Here is a 17,957-nt window from a genome sequence, read left to right as displayed (position 1 = left end):
TTAGTTTATTTACTAATATACTTGGAAATGATGTCAAGGTTGTGACAGTGGTTAAGTTTAGGGCATTTTAGACAAGAAATAATGGAGACAAAAACTTGAAGGCAGTTTTTGTGTGTACCAGTCTTAGAGCTTGACCTCAGAGCCTGCGCACTGTCCCTGAGCTTTTGTGCCCACGACTAGCTCTCTGCTACTTAAGCCACAGCTCTATTTCTAGCTTTTTGGTGGTTAATTAAACGTAAGAGTTTTATGGACTTTGCTGCCTGAATTGGCTTTGAACTGCAATCCTCAGATCTCAGCCTCTTGAATAGCTAAGATTACAGGCATGAGCTACCAGCACGTAACTGAAGACACATTTTTTTTTATACAAGATTTTTACATAGAAATACCAGGCATGGTGGCCCTCATTGATCCCAGCATTCTAGAGGTTGGGACAGTGGGGTCACATGTTCTAGACTAGCCTAGGCTGAGACCTTATCTTAAAACCCAAAAGCAAGTAAGCAAGTATGTATTTTGGATAGGGAACAAATTAAGAAATAAAAGGAGGCAGACAATGAGATACCAATTAACTTGAATAAACTATAGAAAATGACTTTAGATCAGTGCCATAAAGTCTTGGTATAATGTGTCACCCCAGATAAACACAGTGCTTCTAACAGCTATATTTCTATGTGCCTTCCTTCTAAGAGCAAGCCGCCAACCAACCACTGACACTCTCTGTAGAAAGGGTTAAGTTGTTTCTTCCATATTCACTATTCAGATAAATCACTCATTGTTCCTCCATAGTGAGGAAGAAATAAAAGTATAAGAAAAGTAAAGTAGTAGTAGTCTGGGTAAAGTCCTCCCTCCACCTGGAATGAGGAATGGAGAATAAGTGCTGTGGTGTTAGTGAGCTAAGGATAGTAAGTCAACTAAGTAAGAGTAAAGTCAACTAAGTAAAGAGTAAAGCAAAGGAGTATAACCTTGTCTCGTTTAGCAGTTAGACATTACTCTATGCAATATATCATTTTAGGAAAATTAAGCAGATAGGGAAGAAACTAGAGACCTAAAAGACCTAGAAGGAGAGGTACAAGGTGATGAAGGTAAGCAGCAGAAAAACCAAGCTGTTGGATGCCTTAACAAAAATTAGGAATAAGCTTAATAGTAAGTGAATTCTGAGAGGAGAAATCAGAAATCTAGAGTTTATAGTGTGAGTGTTGAAGAAATAAATGGTAGTGGGAGAGAGAAACTGCAAACATGAAACTGAAATGGCTAACAGTGTATCTGGCTGAGTAAGTACACCATAAAATGAGAAGTGTTTGTCCCTGGAACATGCTGCTTCCTTTCTTAAAAGAAGTAATCAGAGCTCTCTAAAGCAACAAACTTTATTTTGTATGTAAGGTATACATTCTCACTTTTTAAATCAAGAGAAAATTTTTTTTTGCCATTTTAGTTTTCAACATTTGACTAAAAATATTAAAAACCCAGAGTATCTCCTGTGTTTCTGATACTGTTCTTGATGTTGGGTATGCAACATTCAACAAAACCGCCTTAAATCAATGTCCTTAAGGAAATTTTTTTCTTGTTAGCCTTATTTGCCCTCTTGACTACACTGGGTCTTTGAAAATGTTTGGTTGGTAATATTTTAAATTAAATACTTTAATTCTTAGCACCTAGGGTTATTTATGTGTTTTTCACAATTGAAGTTTACCTCTCACATTGTCATTCTAAATATTTTTCTCATGTTAATTTGGAAATTTTTAGCATAATATGTTCTATGAATAGATTTGCAGAGACAAAATTTCAAAGTATGCCTTCAAATTTGTGCTTTAGGGGCTTCATTTTTATTTTTCAAACAACTTTTAAAATATGTCTTCTTTAGGTATACAGAAGAGAAGTAGAAGAAAACGGGATTGTTCTGGATCCTTTGAAAGCTACCCATTCAGTTAAAGGTGTTACGGGACATGAAGTCTGCAATTACTTTTGGAATGTTGATGTTCGCAATGACTGGGAAAGTAAGCTGTCATCATTAATATGTTTTGATGTCTAATGTTTTTAATTTAATATCAAATCCAATGTGACTTTTTTTTTCTGTTTTTCCTTTGACAGTACTGGGTTTGTATTTAGGATTTTGTTCATGCTAGGCAGGCCCTCTACTGTTTGGGCCACAGGTCTTTTTGTTCTAGTTATTATTAAGATAAAGTTATTTTTAAGATAAAGCTATTTTTAAGGTATTTTTGCCGGGGTTAGCTCAGAAACCATGATCCTCCCAGTTTATGCTTCCTGTTGTAGCTAAGATAGCAGACATGCCCAAACATGCTCAGCCTTTTCTGTTGAAATGGGGTTTCAAAATATTTTTTGCCCAAACTTGCCTAGAACCATCATGCTCCTAATTCCAACCCCTTGCATGGCTAGAATGTCAGGCTATACTACCACATCCAATTACTAGTTAAGATGGAGTCTTGAATATTTTTGCATGTATGCCTGGAACTGAAATTGTGAAATCTTTGCCTCCCAGATTTCAGACATCAGCCACTTGCACCTGGCCTAACCTAGTTTTTCATTTTTTTCCCCATCTAATTTTTCTAAACTGTTTCCATGATAATGTCATAGATGAATCCTGCTGTATGGTTACTTTTACATATGATTCTGTTAGACATCTCATTTAATATATACAAAGACTTCTGAACATAATAACGTTTATTATTGGTAGTTTGAAATTTTTTCCACAATTGTAAGTCATCTAAGCCTAGATAGAGCACTTTAACATCAGTAAACCACAAAAAGGTACAGTTCATAGTGTTAGGGAATTCACTTGAACTTGAGTGATTCAGTAGTCATAGGAATTGCTTTCTTGCTGTAGCAGATAGATTCTGGACCAAAGAAATGGAAACTTCCTGGTAATGAGACTTCATAGCCACCATCTACAGAATGAAAGCAGATCTGTAGTGCCAGTGCTAAATCTTCATGTTCATTTAACCATAATGTTTCTTCATATTTGGCTTTCAACATACTGCATTTATCATATCTGGAAAATGCACTTATCTTTTTAGGTGCTAATATTATCTTCTTTATTTCAGCAACTATAGAAAACTTCCATGTGGTAGAAACATTAGCTGATAATGCGATCATCATTTATCAAACCCACAAGGTAATGATCTTTTTCATCTCTCCCAAAAGATGTCAGTTAATTCAAACTTGTATAAATTGTTTCTGAAGTAAAATTTGGCAGAAACATAAATGCCATAGAAGATCCAAAGACTTTACCAATGATTGATAAATATATACTTGAAAAATGTATCAGTTTCTTTAGAGCAGAAATGTATTCAGACAAGAATCTGAGAAATATCTAAAAACTGTTTTATGAAGGTCTGTAGTAGTGTCTCTACTATGCATTGTAAGTCTAGTAAGGAAGCTTCTAAAATCCACCTAAATTTTGTCTAGCATCCAATCCCTACAGATAATAAATAGTAGCTACCAAATAAGATAAATCACAAATTCCTATGAGAATAAAAATATAGGTAAGGGAATGTATGACATTAGCCTAAGTTGAAGCAGAGGGAAATAAACGTGAAGCTTATTTCAGTAATCACTAGCTGTCAGGAAGCAAGCAGAAATGAGGAGCACACTGGACAGTATCACTTAAGCTGGGTACCTTTCATACCATTTCTCTTGCTTTTTTCAGTATATTTACAGTTTTTGACTTAAGATTTTTCTTGCTTTATTCGACTCTATTTCCCATGTGAAAAATTGTGAAATAAAATATTTCATATAGAATAATAGAGGGAGTTAAGATTCTAGAGAAATCACCATAAACAAAACTGCTTGTTATGTAAAAAATGCAATGATTCACTAGCTATTTTATTTTCCAGTTGAGTGAACATTTAATTTCTCTAAAGTCAGAACTTTATTACCAAAAAATAATCCTGGGCAACAGCTACTAAAAGCATTCTGCTAGGTAAACCATAGGTAGAAGAAACAATCCCATGGTTTATGTTAGGATTGACAAGTAAAAACTAAATAATAAGTAATTTAGATAATGTGTCTTTTAAAGTTATTAAGTTACAATTATAATTCTCAGAATAAATATATTGTCCTAAAATGTCTTTCAACAAAATCAAAGCTGTACATCGTTTTTCTCTTTAAATTTTACTTGAATAATACATTCTGAAAGGAGGCTATTTCTTCATATCTAAGGCATCTTTATTAATCATTCTGTACATTTATATTCATTAGGGTTTTTTGTGGGGAGAGGAAGAGAAAAGGGATTGTTTGTTTTTTGTTTTTGGTGGGACTGGGATTGGAAGTTAGGGTCTTAAAATTGCTAGGCAAGCTCTCTACCACTTGAACCACATATCCAGCACTTTTTTGTGTTATATTTCAGAATTACTTTTGGCCAGGGACTAACCCTGGACCTTGACCATTCTAATTACACACCTGCTGAGTAGCTGGGATTATAGAGATGCATGCCACTATTCCCAGCTTGTTCTTTGAGAAAGGAACTTGTTAACTTTTAGCCCAGGCTAGCTCAATCTGTAGTCCTTCTTTCTCAGCCTCACAAATAGCAGGAATTACAGGCCACTGCACCTGACTTTGTTCTTTATATTTTGAGATAGGGTCTCACAAGTAGCTGGCATTCCACCATTGCTAGCTCATTGACTAAGTTCTACAGTAGTAATGGGCAAGTGTAGGTGAAATTTTAAAAAATTATGTTGCTTCATGTCTACTTTATGAAATTTTGCCTTTTTTAAAAATGAGTGACATTGAGTTATTTGTCATTTTGTGTATTCAGCAATCAGGAAAGATACTTCGCAATAAGGATAAAAAATTCACTTAGAATAAAAGCATATTTTTCTATTCAATGAAGGTAGCTCAAGAACCTAAGCTTTTATGTTATTCCCATACCATATGTTTTTCCTTGCTTGATTACCTGCAAGTCTTTGATGTAAATGACAGTGGTTTTTCACATATGTTCTACTATAGCTGTAGTTTTCTCCTCTATTATCTTTGCTGTTGAAGCATAACATTGCAGCTGTGGGAGGAAGATGGGCTGTTGTTGGTTGCTTCATGGATAGAGTTTCTCATTAGAGTAAAGACACATTTCAGAAATAGAGGTTAGATGCCATTGAATTGTAAAGTAAAATGGCAACTTTAATACAATTAAAAGAGAAAAAGTAGCCAGGTGCTACTTGGAGATCCTGAGAACCAAGATCCTGAGGTCTTTTGGTGCAAAAATTAGTGAAGGAAAGTCCATGAGACTCTGATCCCCAAGTGGTAGAGCACTACTAGCTTGGAGCAAAAACTAAGGGACAGGGAAATGCATAGCCAGGTGTTAATGGCTCATGCCAATAATCCTAGCTACTCAGGATGCTGAGATAGGAGGATTGTTGTTAGAAGCCAGGCTGGGTGGAAAAGTCCATGAGACTCATTATTTTCAGTAATTTACAAAAAAAAAAAAAAGCTGTAAGTAGAGCTAAATGTCAAATGGTAGAGTGCTAGCTTTGAGCAAAAATACTGAAGGATAGTGCCCAGGCCTTGAGTTCAAGCCACAGGATCAGCACACACACACACAAAAAAGTAGACTATTATTCCTCTGATTATATTGCTCAGCAAAACCATTAACTCAGTGTTCATAATATATCTTTTGCTGAGTGTTCTTTGGTGCTTCCCATTTGGAATTGGTATAAATTTCTCTTCTGTGATACCTGAATAAACTATCATTCAAATTTTCAAATGATTTTTGTTTCTTCCATAGAGAGTATGGCCTGCTTCTCAGAGAGATGTATTATATCTTTCTGCTATTAGAAAAATACCAGCCAAGACTGAAAATGATCCTGAAACTTGGATAGTTTGTAATTTTTCTGTGGATCATGACAGTGCTCCTGTAAGTACACTGTATAAATATGTATAATTATACACTATAGAGCTAAATACACAGTGCAGGGCAGAGGAATTTAATGGATAACCACACATACATATGCACACTTGATTTGATAATGCATTTTAGATTTTGTTATATGTTAGAGTGACTGGAACCACAACTGTCAGCCATGAACATCACACATTCTTTCCTCTTGAGTTTGGTAAAATAAGAGCTAAGTTGGGTTAGGCTGTTTCCCACATTAATCTCTAAGTGGTTGTCAACTATTGCAAACCTTCTATGGTTTCTTTCTTTAGCTCCATTTACTGCGTAAGAGGATAAATCCTGTGTCATATAAGTTTGGCATGTATTCTTATGCTAAGAGTTTTGATTAAACTAACATGGCAGTAGACCAGCAGATTACAACATACTAAATATTTATTATACTGGTGTTTTTTATGTTTTGCTTGACAGCTGAACAACCGATGTGTCCGTGCCAAAATAAATATTGCTATGATTTGTCAAACCTTGGTAAGCCCACCAGAGGGAAACCAGGAGATAAGCAGGGACAACATTCTATGCAAGATTACATATGTAGCTAATGGTATGTATTTTTGTGTTTTAATTGATATGTGAAGGTTCTTGATCATGATTACATTTAGATAAATGCCATTTTTAGTTCTGGTCTTTAGACTACTAATTTTTTTTTTAAGTTTTTGTCAGGGAGGCTTGAATTTAGGGCCTGGGTACTGTCCCTGAGTTTTTCTGCTCAAGGCTAGTGCTCTACCACTTGGAAGCACAGCTCCACCTGCAATTATTAGGTGGTTAATTGGAGATAAGAGTTTCATAGCCCTTCCTGCCTAAGCTGGCTTTGTACTGCAATTCTCAGATCTCAGGCTCCCGAGTAGCTAGGATTATAGGTGTGAGCCACCAGCGCTTGGCTTAGAGTACTATTTGTTTGTTTGCTTGTTTATTGCCAGTCCTGGAGCTTGAACTCAGAACCTGGTCACTATCCCTGAGCTTCTTTTGTTCAACGCTGGTGCTCTACCACTTGAGCTACAGTGCAACTTCCAGCTTTTTCTGTGTATGTGGTACTGAGTAGTTGAACCCAGGGTTTCATGCATGCTAGAGAGCACTCTACCACTGAGCCACCTTCCCAGCCAGAGTACTAATTTTTTGTTTGGAGAGATACTTGTCAGAATTATCTGAGAGACTTTGAAAATATAATTGCCTGAATTTTAATTTTAAATTTTAAGTTATATATATATCCTTACTTAAAAAAAATTGCCTTAGATAGTTGCCTGATAGAATATATTTATAATGAAGGATAGTAAGCAATGGTAACAAAAATAGAGAAATTAACTTTCTTATTTGAGGGCTTTCAGTTTTCAGGGTCATTACTCATTAGTCTTCATTACCTTGTGGTCTAATCTGATATTTTCCTTACTCTGACACTTTTTATTATGTCCTTAAAGCTCCTCTCTATACCCATTTTGCACCTACAGTACTCATCACAGTCTTTTTTCTTCATTTGGGGATAACGGTTGATACCTTTAAAAAAAATTGTACTTAAATAAGGTAGTATAGTAGAAGTAGGTAAAAAATACAACCTAATCTAAAATGTTGCTATATTAGTATTTTTATGTAATTTATGGAAAACCAAGAGTCTTTCAGGAAGACATTAAATGCTTTCTTATTTGCTATCTGATTTTTTTTTTAATTGTGAGAATACAGCACAGAGGAGTTACAATTACATGGGCAAGATAACAAGTACATTTCTTATCAAGCATTGTTGCCTCCTCTTTGTTTCCCCTTCCCATCCCTTCCCATAGTGCCCCCTCTCCCCCCACTCAATCCTCCCCCCACCCCCACCAAAGTTGTAAAGTTCGTTTTTTGACATAACGACTTGTACATCTCATTGTTGCTGCTATCTGATTTTTATACCTGATGGGTTAGTATGAAGGTACTAATAGTTGTACCTTGAAGAACTTGTGGCTTGGCTCTAGTGGAAGAACAATTGTTGAGTGTGGAGGAGGCCCTCTGAGTTCAGTTCCTACTACTGCCCCCCCCCCAAAAAAAAAAGTTTGGACTTAAAGGGATACTAGCTGTATTGCAACATATAGAATTATTTAAAGGCAAAGTAAGTGCTTTTCATGAATATAGGCACATACCTTAATATGAATTAATTTTTCTTTTTCTTACAGTGAACCCTGGAGGATGGGCACCAGCCTCAGTGTTAAGGGCAGTGGCAAAGCGAGAGTATCCTAAATTTTTAAAGCGGTTTACTTCTTTTGTCCAAGAAAAAACTACAGGAAAACCTATTTTATTTTAGTATTAACAGGTACTGAACATGGCGTAGCATGATTGCACTATTATGACAATGCTGGTGTTAACATTTATTTAGTCCTGGAAAGGAGAGTATGGAAAGTGATAAGTGACTTTTCCAGATAGAGGATTGTAGTTCATAGCCTTTAAAACTTGTTTCATTGTATTTTTTGTGCTAACACTTAAGGGATTGTCAATATCACGGAACATATCATAGAATAACCGATGTGCCCTTGCCAAAATAAATACTGTGGGTTTTCTTGTTAGTTTTTTTTTTTTTTTTTGGTGGGGGGGGAGGTTTGTTTTTTTTTAAGAAATAAGATTTTACTAACTTGTTTACTTGGGCTAGCCTCAAATGATAATTCTTTATTCTCTGCTTCCCAAGTAGCTCAGATTACAGGCATGAGGCCCACATCTGGTGCTGAATCATTACAATTTATTTAAAAGTTAAGAAAACTGTTAAAATGGAAGAAGCTGGTTATGGTGGTATTTACATGTCATCCTAGCTACAACAGGAAATGAAACATAGGTACCCAGCAAAGAAGCAAGTTTCAAAAATGAGCAGCATTTGGGTTGGAGGTATGCCCACACAAAGCCTTGAGTTCAATTCCCAATATCACCAAAAAATAAAAACAAGATACTTGTGTATAAATGCATAAATATACATGTTTATACACAGACATGCACATTCGTTTGTGTGTGTGTATATACAAAAAAATCAGAAAACAAATTTGAGATTTTAGTTCATGTGTTTACTGATTTTTTTTTTTTTTGTACAGTACTAAGATTTGAACTTGGGGCCTCACTTGCTGGACAATCACTCTACTATTTGTTTCACTTTAGGTTATTTTTTTTTTTTAACATAGAACCTTGCATTTTTGTCTAGGACTTCCTCAGACTACAAGTTTTTTATGCTACCCACCTAGCTGGGATTACAGATGTGTACTATTGCACCTGGATTTTTTGTGGTGGTTGCTTTGTTTTGTTTTTTGTTATTGAAAGGGGGCTAACTTTTTCCCTGGGCTAACCTCAAACCACCATCTTCCCAGGCTCCACCTCCATAGCTGGGATTACAGGTGTGAGCCACCATACTCAGTTCCATTAAATCTGATTTCTAATGATGCTTATAGTATATCTTTTCATTCAAAACACTCACAGAGACTAAATTTGTTGTTAGTAGAAGTATAGGAGTCATTGTATTCATGATTTAAATATTAGCCTCAGGAAAAATGTTACCTGAGAATGTTTAGTAGGTTCTAGGTTAATTAACTGAATGTTTAGTGATTTCTAATATAGCCTGACTTTTTAGTGGTTCTATCTTTTGTGGCCAGGGAGGAGAGGGGGGCACAGCGACAGGGGAGTCCTGGGATCTGAACTCAAGGCCTGGATACTGGTTTTTTTTTTTTTTTTGGGTCCGGTCGTGGGGCCTGAACTCTGGGCCTGGGCACTGTCCCTCAGCTCTTCAGCTCAAGGCTATCACTCTACCACTTGAGCCACAGCGCCACTTCTGGCTTTTTTTCTTTTTGCTTATGTGTTGCTGAGGAATCGAACCCAGGGCCTCATGCATGCAAGGCAAGCACTGTACCACTGAGCCACCTTCCCAGCCCCTGGATACTGTTTTTGAGCTTTTATGCTTGAGGCTAATGCTCCACCATTTAAGGCACAGCTCTACTTCTGGCTTGTTTTGGTAGTTAATTGGTGATATGAGTTTCATGGGCTTTCCTGTTCCAACTGGCTTTGAACTGGGATCCTCAGATCTCAGCTTCTTGAGTAGCTAGAATTACACTAGTGCCTGGATTACACCTAGTGCCTAGATTGCACTAATGCCTGGCTAGAATTCTGTCTTTTTATGCATGAAGTGTGCTGTATAAGTTAATTGACTGTCTTTAGAATAAGTGTACCATTTGAAGCAAACATAGTAGGATTAAGTTTTTGCTTCTAGAATGTTGGATTTTTTTGCATGTGTATATGCTCCCATGTGCATATGCATTTTTCTTCTGTAGGCATAGAAGGGAAGAAGATGAAACCCCTTTATAAGACAACTGTAGGAGCTAGCCACCGGTACCTCATTCATGCCTTGTCCTACTTAGACTCTATCTCAAAAGTAATCAGTGCAAAAACCTCTTAGAGGCACTAGGCCCTGAGTTCAAACCTCAGTACTGGGGGAAATATCATTCCAGGGAAAGGAAGATAACATTATTTTTAGATGCATGTGTTGGTATAAAAAAATAGAACTGAATAGGCTTGTTGGTTAGCTCTGACTTTTCTGAGCCCAGATTAAACTGCTTTCTGACAAAGATCCAAATTCAAACCTTTATGTGGAAAATAAAGAGACTATTTCTAAAGAGGCTATTTCTCCCTACAATAGCTAAGGAGATACATGTTTGAAGTAAGTCCTGACATTGGATCTGTAGGAAAGCTAAGTTTTGATGATGAAGAGAGTAACTTTTTCCCCTTAATTGTTTGTGCTAGTACTGAGGCTTAAGTTTAGAGCCTCTCACTCTCCTGCTCCTTGCTGCCCTGCTCACCGTTAGTGCTTCCACTTTAGCCATGTATTCAGCCTGGCATTTTTGTGGTTAATTGGAGCTAAGGGTCTTACAGACTTTTCTTAGTGTATCAAACCAGGATCCTCCAGGTCTTGGTTTCCTAAGAAGTTAGGATTACTGGGGGTATGAGCTGTATGTATGTATCATTTCTAGGGAACTTTTGTGGAGTTAGTAAGGCCCAAAGACATTTCAAAGTTTTGAGTTAAGTTCTTAAATAAAACTTTTAAATTCTTGAGAAAAGATATTGTATGGCATAATTATTATTGAAGGCTAAGAAGAAGGAAATGCCAGTTTGGGCAGTAAAAATCTAGAGACCTCTGTTTGATGTCCTCTTGGCACATAGTGCTTTATCATCCTAACTTTGAAAAGATTCCTGTCTTGCATTCCTTTTTAAGGGAATAAAAGTTTCAGATATGTAAAGTTAATGATTTTATATCACAAAGATAAAATGCTTTAGAGATAAATTTTAAAAAGAGATTCTGTGCATTCCATGATTTGTTGACTGCACAGGATCTATTCTGGTAGTCTGTTAGGAATACACTACTTAGGTTTTTACCTATCATTTCCTTTGCTGCAGTGACTGGAGCAAGGCTGCGTGACATTCCATGTTGGGGAAGGAAAGAGAGAAAATTGAGTGCTCTAAGCTGGAACATAGGATCTACAGCCTTGTCTGCGGCTCAAGACCTTGGTTTTGTGTACAAAAAAGAAGAAATACTGCAATAGTAAAGCTGAACATCTAATACTAGCTGTCTCCTGCTAGAGCTTCTCGTTCAGCGTATAACTATAAATACATGTAAAATTACATGTATATGGCTATATTTTTATTTGCTTGTTCCTAGAAGAGAAAAAAAATCAACTTTGAATCACAACTAGAAATTGATGCTTTAATTTGGGGGAACTTTTTCAGAATTTTTAATTTACCATGGTCCAGCCTAAGATCCTCAGTTACATCAGGTTTTGTGCACAAAAGAAAAGCACAAAAATTGAGTGCACATGGGGCATGTGCTTTCTGTGCACAGATATCCACATGGGATTCATTCTTCAGGCCTATAGTCAAGTCTGTGTCCAGAATCTTTTGACTTTTTTGCTTTGTATAATCATAGAATTCATTGCTGCTGATTTCTGTAATGGTTCACTTTGTCCTGTTAAGTGTACCTTAGTAACTGAGGGTTGTCAATAACCTATGTGTGCTTGCCTTCTCTGTAGTCTTACTCCCATGAAGAACATCAGTTCTGATGGAGAAAGAGTGAAAAAGGCTTTATCTCCCACATACCTTTATATTTCTCTTGTACTTTTTAGTTATATACTATATGCTACAGATTTTTTTTTTCAGTTTGTTACAAACTCAGTTTGGTAATTTCCTAAATTGGCTCTGCTTGCCCCCAGAGAGAAACTTGTCCAAATCTTGTAGACAAGGACTACTTTCTGGTAAAGTGATCAAGATAAAATGAGTTCATACTTTGAAATTTGTAAGAGAATATATGATATTACTTGTTAAAGCAAATCAGATTGTTTGACATTTGATTCAATATTTCTAGTATTTTGTAATACATAGGTTTGCTAGTTTTTCTTAGTTGGGGCCAGTTTAAAAGATGGGTTCCAAGTAGACATGGAAATCTGAGTAGTGCTCCCATTGGCCTCTTGATCAGAAACTTGAGCAGAGCAGCAAAAGATGCCATGTGATTCAAACTGATAAGCCTTTCTTTAGTCAGTGTTAGAATATAACATGTAAAATACCCTTTTTAGTTGTGAAGCATGGAGTTGAGGCAAGGGATGGTACTTGAAGTCAAATGACTGCCCACTTCAAAACCTTCAGTGTGTTTACACACAAATGTATTTGTATAAATCAGGCATTTTTGTAGAGGCTTTGTTGACTTATTCTTCTCTTTAGAAGCAGTGAAATGAGACCCATTTTGTAAATCAGAAAGTCATGTCATATGAAACACATCCTGTATATATTCTATATGTGGTAATGGAGTCTTAATGATAAATGCAAGGTGATAATTTCATGATGGGATTAGTCTGATCACTTTATATGCACAATCCTGGAAGTGAATTACTTGCATCAAATAGAGTGTATTTATTATTCTGTACAGAGAGAAAAATGCATATACAACATGCTTACATTACATGCACGCAGTTTCATGCTTCATAAATCTTTTCTATTTTTTAATTTACCTTTCTCTAAATGATGTGCATGGAATATGCCTTATTACAAAAAAAAATGCTGTTCATAATTTGACTCCGTGGAGAAGTGCCTATATGGTGGTAATGTTAGAAAGGCAAATCAGAGTATCAATAGTCACTACATCACCAACCAGTTAGCATTTTATAAAAGTATGACTTCAAAAGAAAAGTTTATACCTCAAATATGTATTTTATTTTACAGTCAGCTGGGTTGGAAGAATGGGAGGGTTGGGGGTGAGGAGAAGATTGAGTCTCATAGGCACTGATGGGAATCTTCAGAGAAATTCTCAATGCCCACTATTAAAATGTTTGCCATTTCTGGCAGCTATCATGAATACAGAATGCAACTCATGCATAATTGGATGGCATTATTTTACAAAGGTATAGAAAGTTGGCAAAACAGTATCTAAATTATCAGTAGTTGGATTTGTACTATGATGATATACTTTTGCAATTCTGTAAATAAAATTACACTAAAATATTTGTATAAAAAAAGAAAGACAAGAAAAGATATATCTTACCTTTAGATAACTATACAGGTACTTCATTGGAGTTAATTCTGCCCAATCAATCTTAGAAATAAGTCCAGGAATATGGAAAAAGAAATCAAATTTGGAGAAATACTGGCCTTTTAGACCCTCTAGAATTTTTTTTCCATGTGGCTAATTCCCAGTGTTTTGTTACCCACCGATAATTACCTTTCCTGAAACCAAAAAAAAAAACCCTTACTCTTTTCTGCCCAGTTACTCCTACGCTGAATGAGTTAGACACCTGAGCAATATTGGTGGTGTGGGGATCATGCCCACTGAATAGGACAAGAGACACCACAGACCCTGGTTTGGGGGTGCAGAGGTTCTTTGCAGCACTTGGTTTGAGATTGCTGCAGAGGCAGGCAGACCACGGCCTGTGTCCTTAAAATGTGAGAGTAAAGGAGGGAAGAGAAGAATGGGGCCCCCATGTTCAGTTTCCACTGCTTGTTGTACACCAATACCACAGCAGTGTCAGTTGCTACTGAGAACTTTGGTTGGGCTGAGCTGATTCTCTTGTGAAATTGTGCTGGTTATTTTTAAGCTTATCGATTGTTTGTCCAATTACACAGTCCAATTCACCAGTATTTAGTCAGGTTGTACAGATGATATACTTGGATTATTGTCATTGTTCATCTACAAACTCAGAATATAATCATTTAAATACCTTTGGAGTATATAGAGTGTAACTATAATAGCTTTATGATTCTGATGATGTTTTTTAAAAATAAAATTGGATCTTCCATGTTACAATCAAAATTCAAAAAACAGTATTTAAAAGTGGAAAAGTATTAAAATATTATGGACAAATATGCTTGCTTGATTTATTTTCCTTCACCCCAGATGCTGCCTTGATAATCCTCTTAGGAACTTCAAAAGCTTCCTTGTACTTCTACAATTGATTGTTCTTCAAATTGCCAATTATGATCCCTGCCCAAAGCATCAAAAGAAACACTTGTGAGTTGCAACCTCAGTTTTTAAAAATAGGATGGCATGTAGCATGTATTTTGTCATATATGTATTTTGAACATGTGTGTATGCCTGGTTAAAATTTAAAAAGCAATATGGATGTTCAAAAATGATTTAAGATTGCTAGAGATTGAAGCCATGTACATCTGGGCATTTATAAAAAGGAGTCACGGTGCCAGTGAGTCAGCTCTGTTTGTTTAGCCAGAGATAATTCCTTATTTGAATAATACAGTCTGTTGCCCCAAGGGAATTTATGAACTAGAGAAGCCATCAGATGGGAAGTAAGAATTTGCAGTTCACTTGGTGAGATTCCACCATAGTTGTACTTAAGGACACAGAATATCTTCCCTAGGGTGCAAAGGCACATGTAACAAAAGCCAGCTACTCAATCTGGGATCTGGAGAGAGAAAATCGTATATGATCCATGTGTAGACTTTTCAAAAGCAGTTTTAAAAACTATGAAGTTTTTTTTCCTTAGACTTGACATTGGAATATAGACTTAAAATGGGTCTAGTTCTACCAACAGATTCAAATTGGGTCACTTCTTTTTTTTAAGGTGATGACAGGGGTTACAGTTACATAAGTAAGGAAATGAGTACCTTTCTTTTTAAACACCCCCTCATTTTCTCCCACTTACTCCTCCCTACTCTTCTCCCGCCCCCCGCCACCACCCCGCAAGCTGTATAGTTCATTTCCAACATAATGTCAAGTGAGTATCATTGTTGCATTCATCCTTTGTCCTACTGTTTCTGTGATTCTTGTACCCTTCTATGGATGGGATAAATTTAAATACAAGACAGGGTACAGAAAAACTAAAGAAAGAACTGCGTACAGGATATAAAAACCTCTTGTTTCCAGTTCTTGCAATTCATGCTGATATGCTTTATTATATATGGTCCTATGCATTTAGCAATTGGGCTATTGAGATCCCTGTTAAGAATATCATAGACATTCTAGTTTTTACAAATGAGGGAAACCATGCAACCTACTTTGGGCCTAGCTTACTACACTTGATGTAATTTTTCCAGATATTTCCATTTCCTTGTGTATGGGGGCAATGTCATTCTTTCTGATGTAAGCATAGAAGTGAGTGAGTGTGTGTGTGTGTGTGTGTGTGTGTACACCACATCTTGTTGATCCATTCATCTACTGAGGGGCATCTGGGTTGGTTCCATTTCTTAGCTATGGTAAATAAGGCTGCAATGAACATAGTTGTGCTGGTAGCTTTAGTGTGGCCTTGTTTGTGGTCATTTGGGTAGATGCCCTGAGTGGGATAGCTGGGTTGTAGGGAACTCTGTGTTTATATTTTGAGGAACTTCTATATTGTTCTCCATAGTGGCTGAAACAAGTTTACATTCCCACCAACAGTGTAGTAGGGTTCCCTTTTGGCCACATCCCCACCAGCATGTGTTACTAGATATATTGATAATGGCCATTCTAACTGGGATGATGTGGAATAATCTCAGTGTTTTGATTTGTACTTCTTTTATGGCCAGATGTGTTTCTATTGGCCTCTTCAGAGAAGTCTCTCTTTTGAGTCTTTAGCCTACTCGTTAATGGGCTCGTTTCTTTTTTTTTGAAGATTTGTTTTGGGGGGATTTAATTTTTGAGCTTTCTATTTTAGATATGAGGCCCTTATCTGTTATATGACTAGTGAAGATCTTCTTCCAGTCTGTGGGCTTTGCATTGAGCTTGCTAGCTATGTCTTTGACCATGCAGAGGCTCTGCAGTTTAAAGTCGTCCCATTTGTCCAAACTTTGTTGTGTTTCTGATGTCATGTGTTAGAGTTTTTCCCATTGTTTGGGTTTCATTTCAACAGGACTCATCATTCATACATCCTGTTGAAAAATTTTTGTGAACCATCCACAAGTGTAATAGTTAAGTTCATTTGATCCTTTTCTTCCCTTCAATAGAACTCTGAAATGTAGTTTATTACCCAGGCTTTGTGAGCTGCTGGATGGGATGGCCCCCTGGGAACGTATGTGCACTGTGCACTCTTAACTTCTCCCACTCCAGCCTGTCAGTGATGGTCATAGTTGGCAGGATCACCCACCATCTGATTTATAGATGAGAAGATAGGCTGACTGCTTTATCTGATTAATACTATTTAATGACCATGCCCTTAGTACCTAGAATGCATTCAGTGATCTAGTAAGGGTATGGATTTAACCCTATGTTTCAATATTGTCTTCACAAAACCCCAAGTATGTATCTTACAAAATCCCAACTGATAAGTAAGTCCATGGAAGGTATTTTAACTTAAATCTTTGAACCAATGGGCAAGTTCCAATATAGTTAACTTGTGTTTTGTGAGTCACCTGCCACAGAATGACCTACACTGGAGGCTTTGGAGTTATCCCAAGCTGCTTTAATGTGGTTTCTAGTTTCTTAGAGCAAGAAATCTATGGCCAGCAGCTGACCCAAGGGTTAGCAAATGTCCAAACCATTTTAGGTATTTAGGTATCAGTAATTCTTCAGTATCCAAAACAGTTCCAAGAGTTAATATTTTTGTATTTTTTGTGATGCTGGGGTTTAAATCCAAGGCCTTACTCAGGCTAGGCAAGCACTTTTTCACTGCAAATACTTACTGAACACCTTATGGTATGCCTTGCAGTGTTAAAGGACTAGTGATAGAGAATTAAAAAGAATATCTGTCCTTCATTACTTTTGTAAGCTTTTTAGGAACATATCCACATTAAAAGGAAATGGGCTTTGAGATCAGGAGCATTTGAATAAGGTACACATTTGTTTTCTTGGATTCTGGATTATAAATTGGTTTAAAGGTGAATCAAAATTGGGTTATAACTGTGTTTTAACAAGTTCACCAACTTCTGTGCAACTTAATAGCATCCAACAATTATTTTGCTAGTGCTAGGGTTGACTCCAGGGCTTCACACTTGCTAAGCTCTCTAAAACACAAAGGTATGCTCCCATCCCCTAGTGAATATGCCTGTTATAATTTATGGGCAGTGATTGTAGCTTTTCTTCCATTCCTAACAGCTAATACATTTTTTTGTGATTTCGAAGTCATTTTCCTTATTCCTGATTACTTGCATATTCAACAGAAAATAAGAAGGAAGATTAAGTCTTCTGGCTTTTCTCACCTAAACAAGTTTGATCCTGGACAACCTGTGTCTTAAATCTATTGTAATCTCTAAAATAATGCAAAACCACTTACTTGGGTACATCATGAGTTTTGGGGAAGAGCACAGCAGAGTGTGTGTGTGTGTGTGTGTGTGTGTGTGTATGCGTGCGTGCACACGCGCACACCAATCCTAGAGCCTGAACTCAGAGCCTGGGCATTGTCCCTGTGCATTTTTGCACAAGGATATAACGTTCTACCATTTAAGCCACAGCTCCACTTTTGGGGGGTAGTTAATTGGAGATAAGTGTCTCACAGACTTTGCTGCCCAGGCTGGCTTCAAACTACAGTCCAAAGATCTCAGCCTCCTGAGTAGCTAGTATTACTGGTATGAGCTACCACCCAACACAATAATGCATTTTTAAATGCTTTGAAATTTTTAATGCACCATGCAGATAAGTTATGAAGGCAACTGCAAGTACGTG

The 17,957-nt window shown here is 36.7% G+C and overlaps 1 protein-coding gene across 1 annotated transcript in view; it reads left to right on the top strand.

The window, feature by feature from the left end:
- Positions 1-14,054, top strand: part of Col4a3bp (collagen, type IV, alpha 3 (Goodpasture antigen) binding protein) — a 95,584-nt gene extending 81,530 nt beyond the window's left edge. Inside the window, exons 13-18 of the mRNA XM_013025232.1 lie at positions 1,859-1,991; positions 3,057-3,127; positions 5,732-5,860; positions 6,311-6,440; positions 8,041-8,177; positions 11,285-14,054. Of these exons, the coding sequence (XP_012880686.1) occupies positions 1,859-1,991; positions 3,057-3,127; positions 5,732-5,860; positions 6,311-6,440; positions 8,041-8,168 (591 nt within the window). The 3' untranslated portion in view covers positions 8,169-8,177; positions 11,285-14,054. The remainder of the gene's footprint in view (positions 1-1,858; positions 1,992-3,056; positions 3,128-5,731; positions 5,861-6,310; positions 6,441-8,040; positions 8,178-11,284) is intronic.
- Positions 14,055-17,957: the final 3,903 nt, after the last annotated feature.

Source organism: Dipodomys ordii, unplaced genomic scaffold (genome assembly GCF_000151885.1).
Source record: "Dipodomys ordii isolate 6190 unplaced genomic scaffold, Dord_2.0 Scaffold83, whole genome shotgun sequence".
In the NCBI taxonomy this organism is placed as follows: domain Eukaryota; kingdom Metazoa; phylum Chordata; class Mammalia; order Rodentia; family Heteromyidae; genus Dipodomys; species Dipodomys ordii.
The sequence above is the reverse complement of the archived record's forward strand: the minus strand, read 5'-3'. Positions and strand labels throughout refer to the sequence as shown.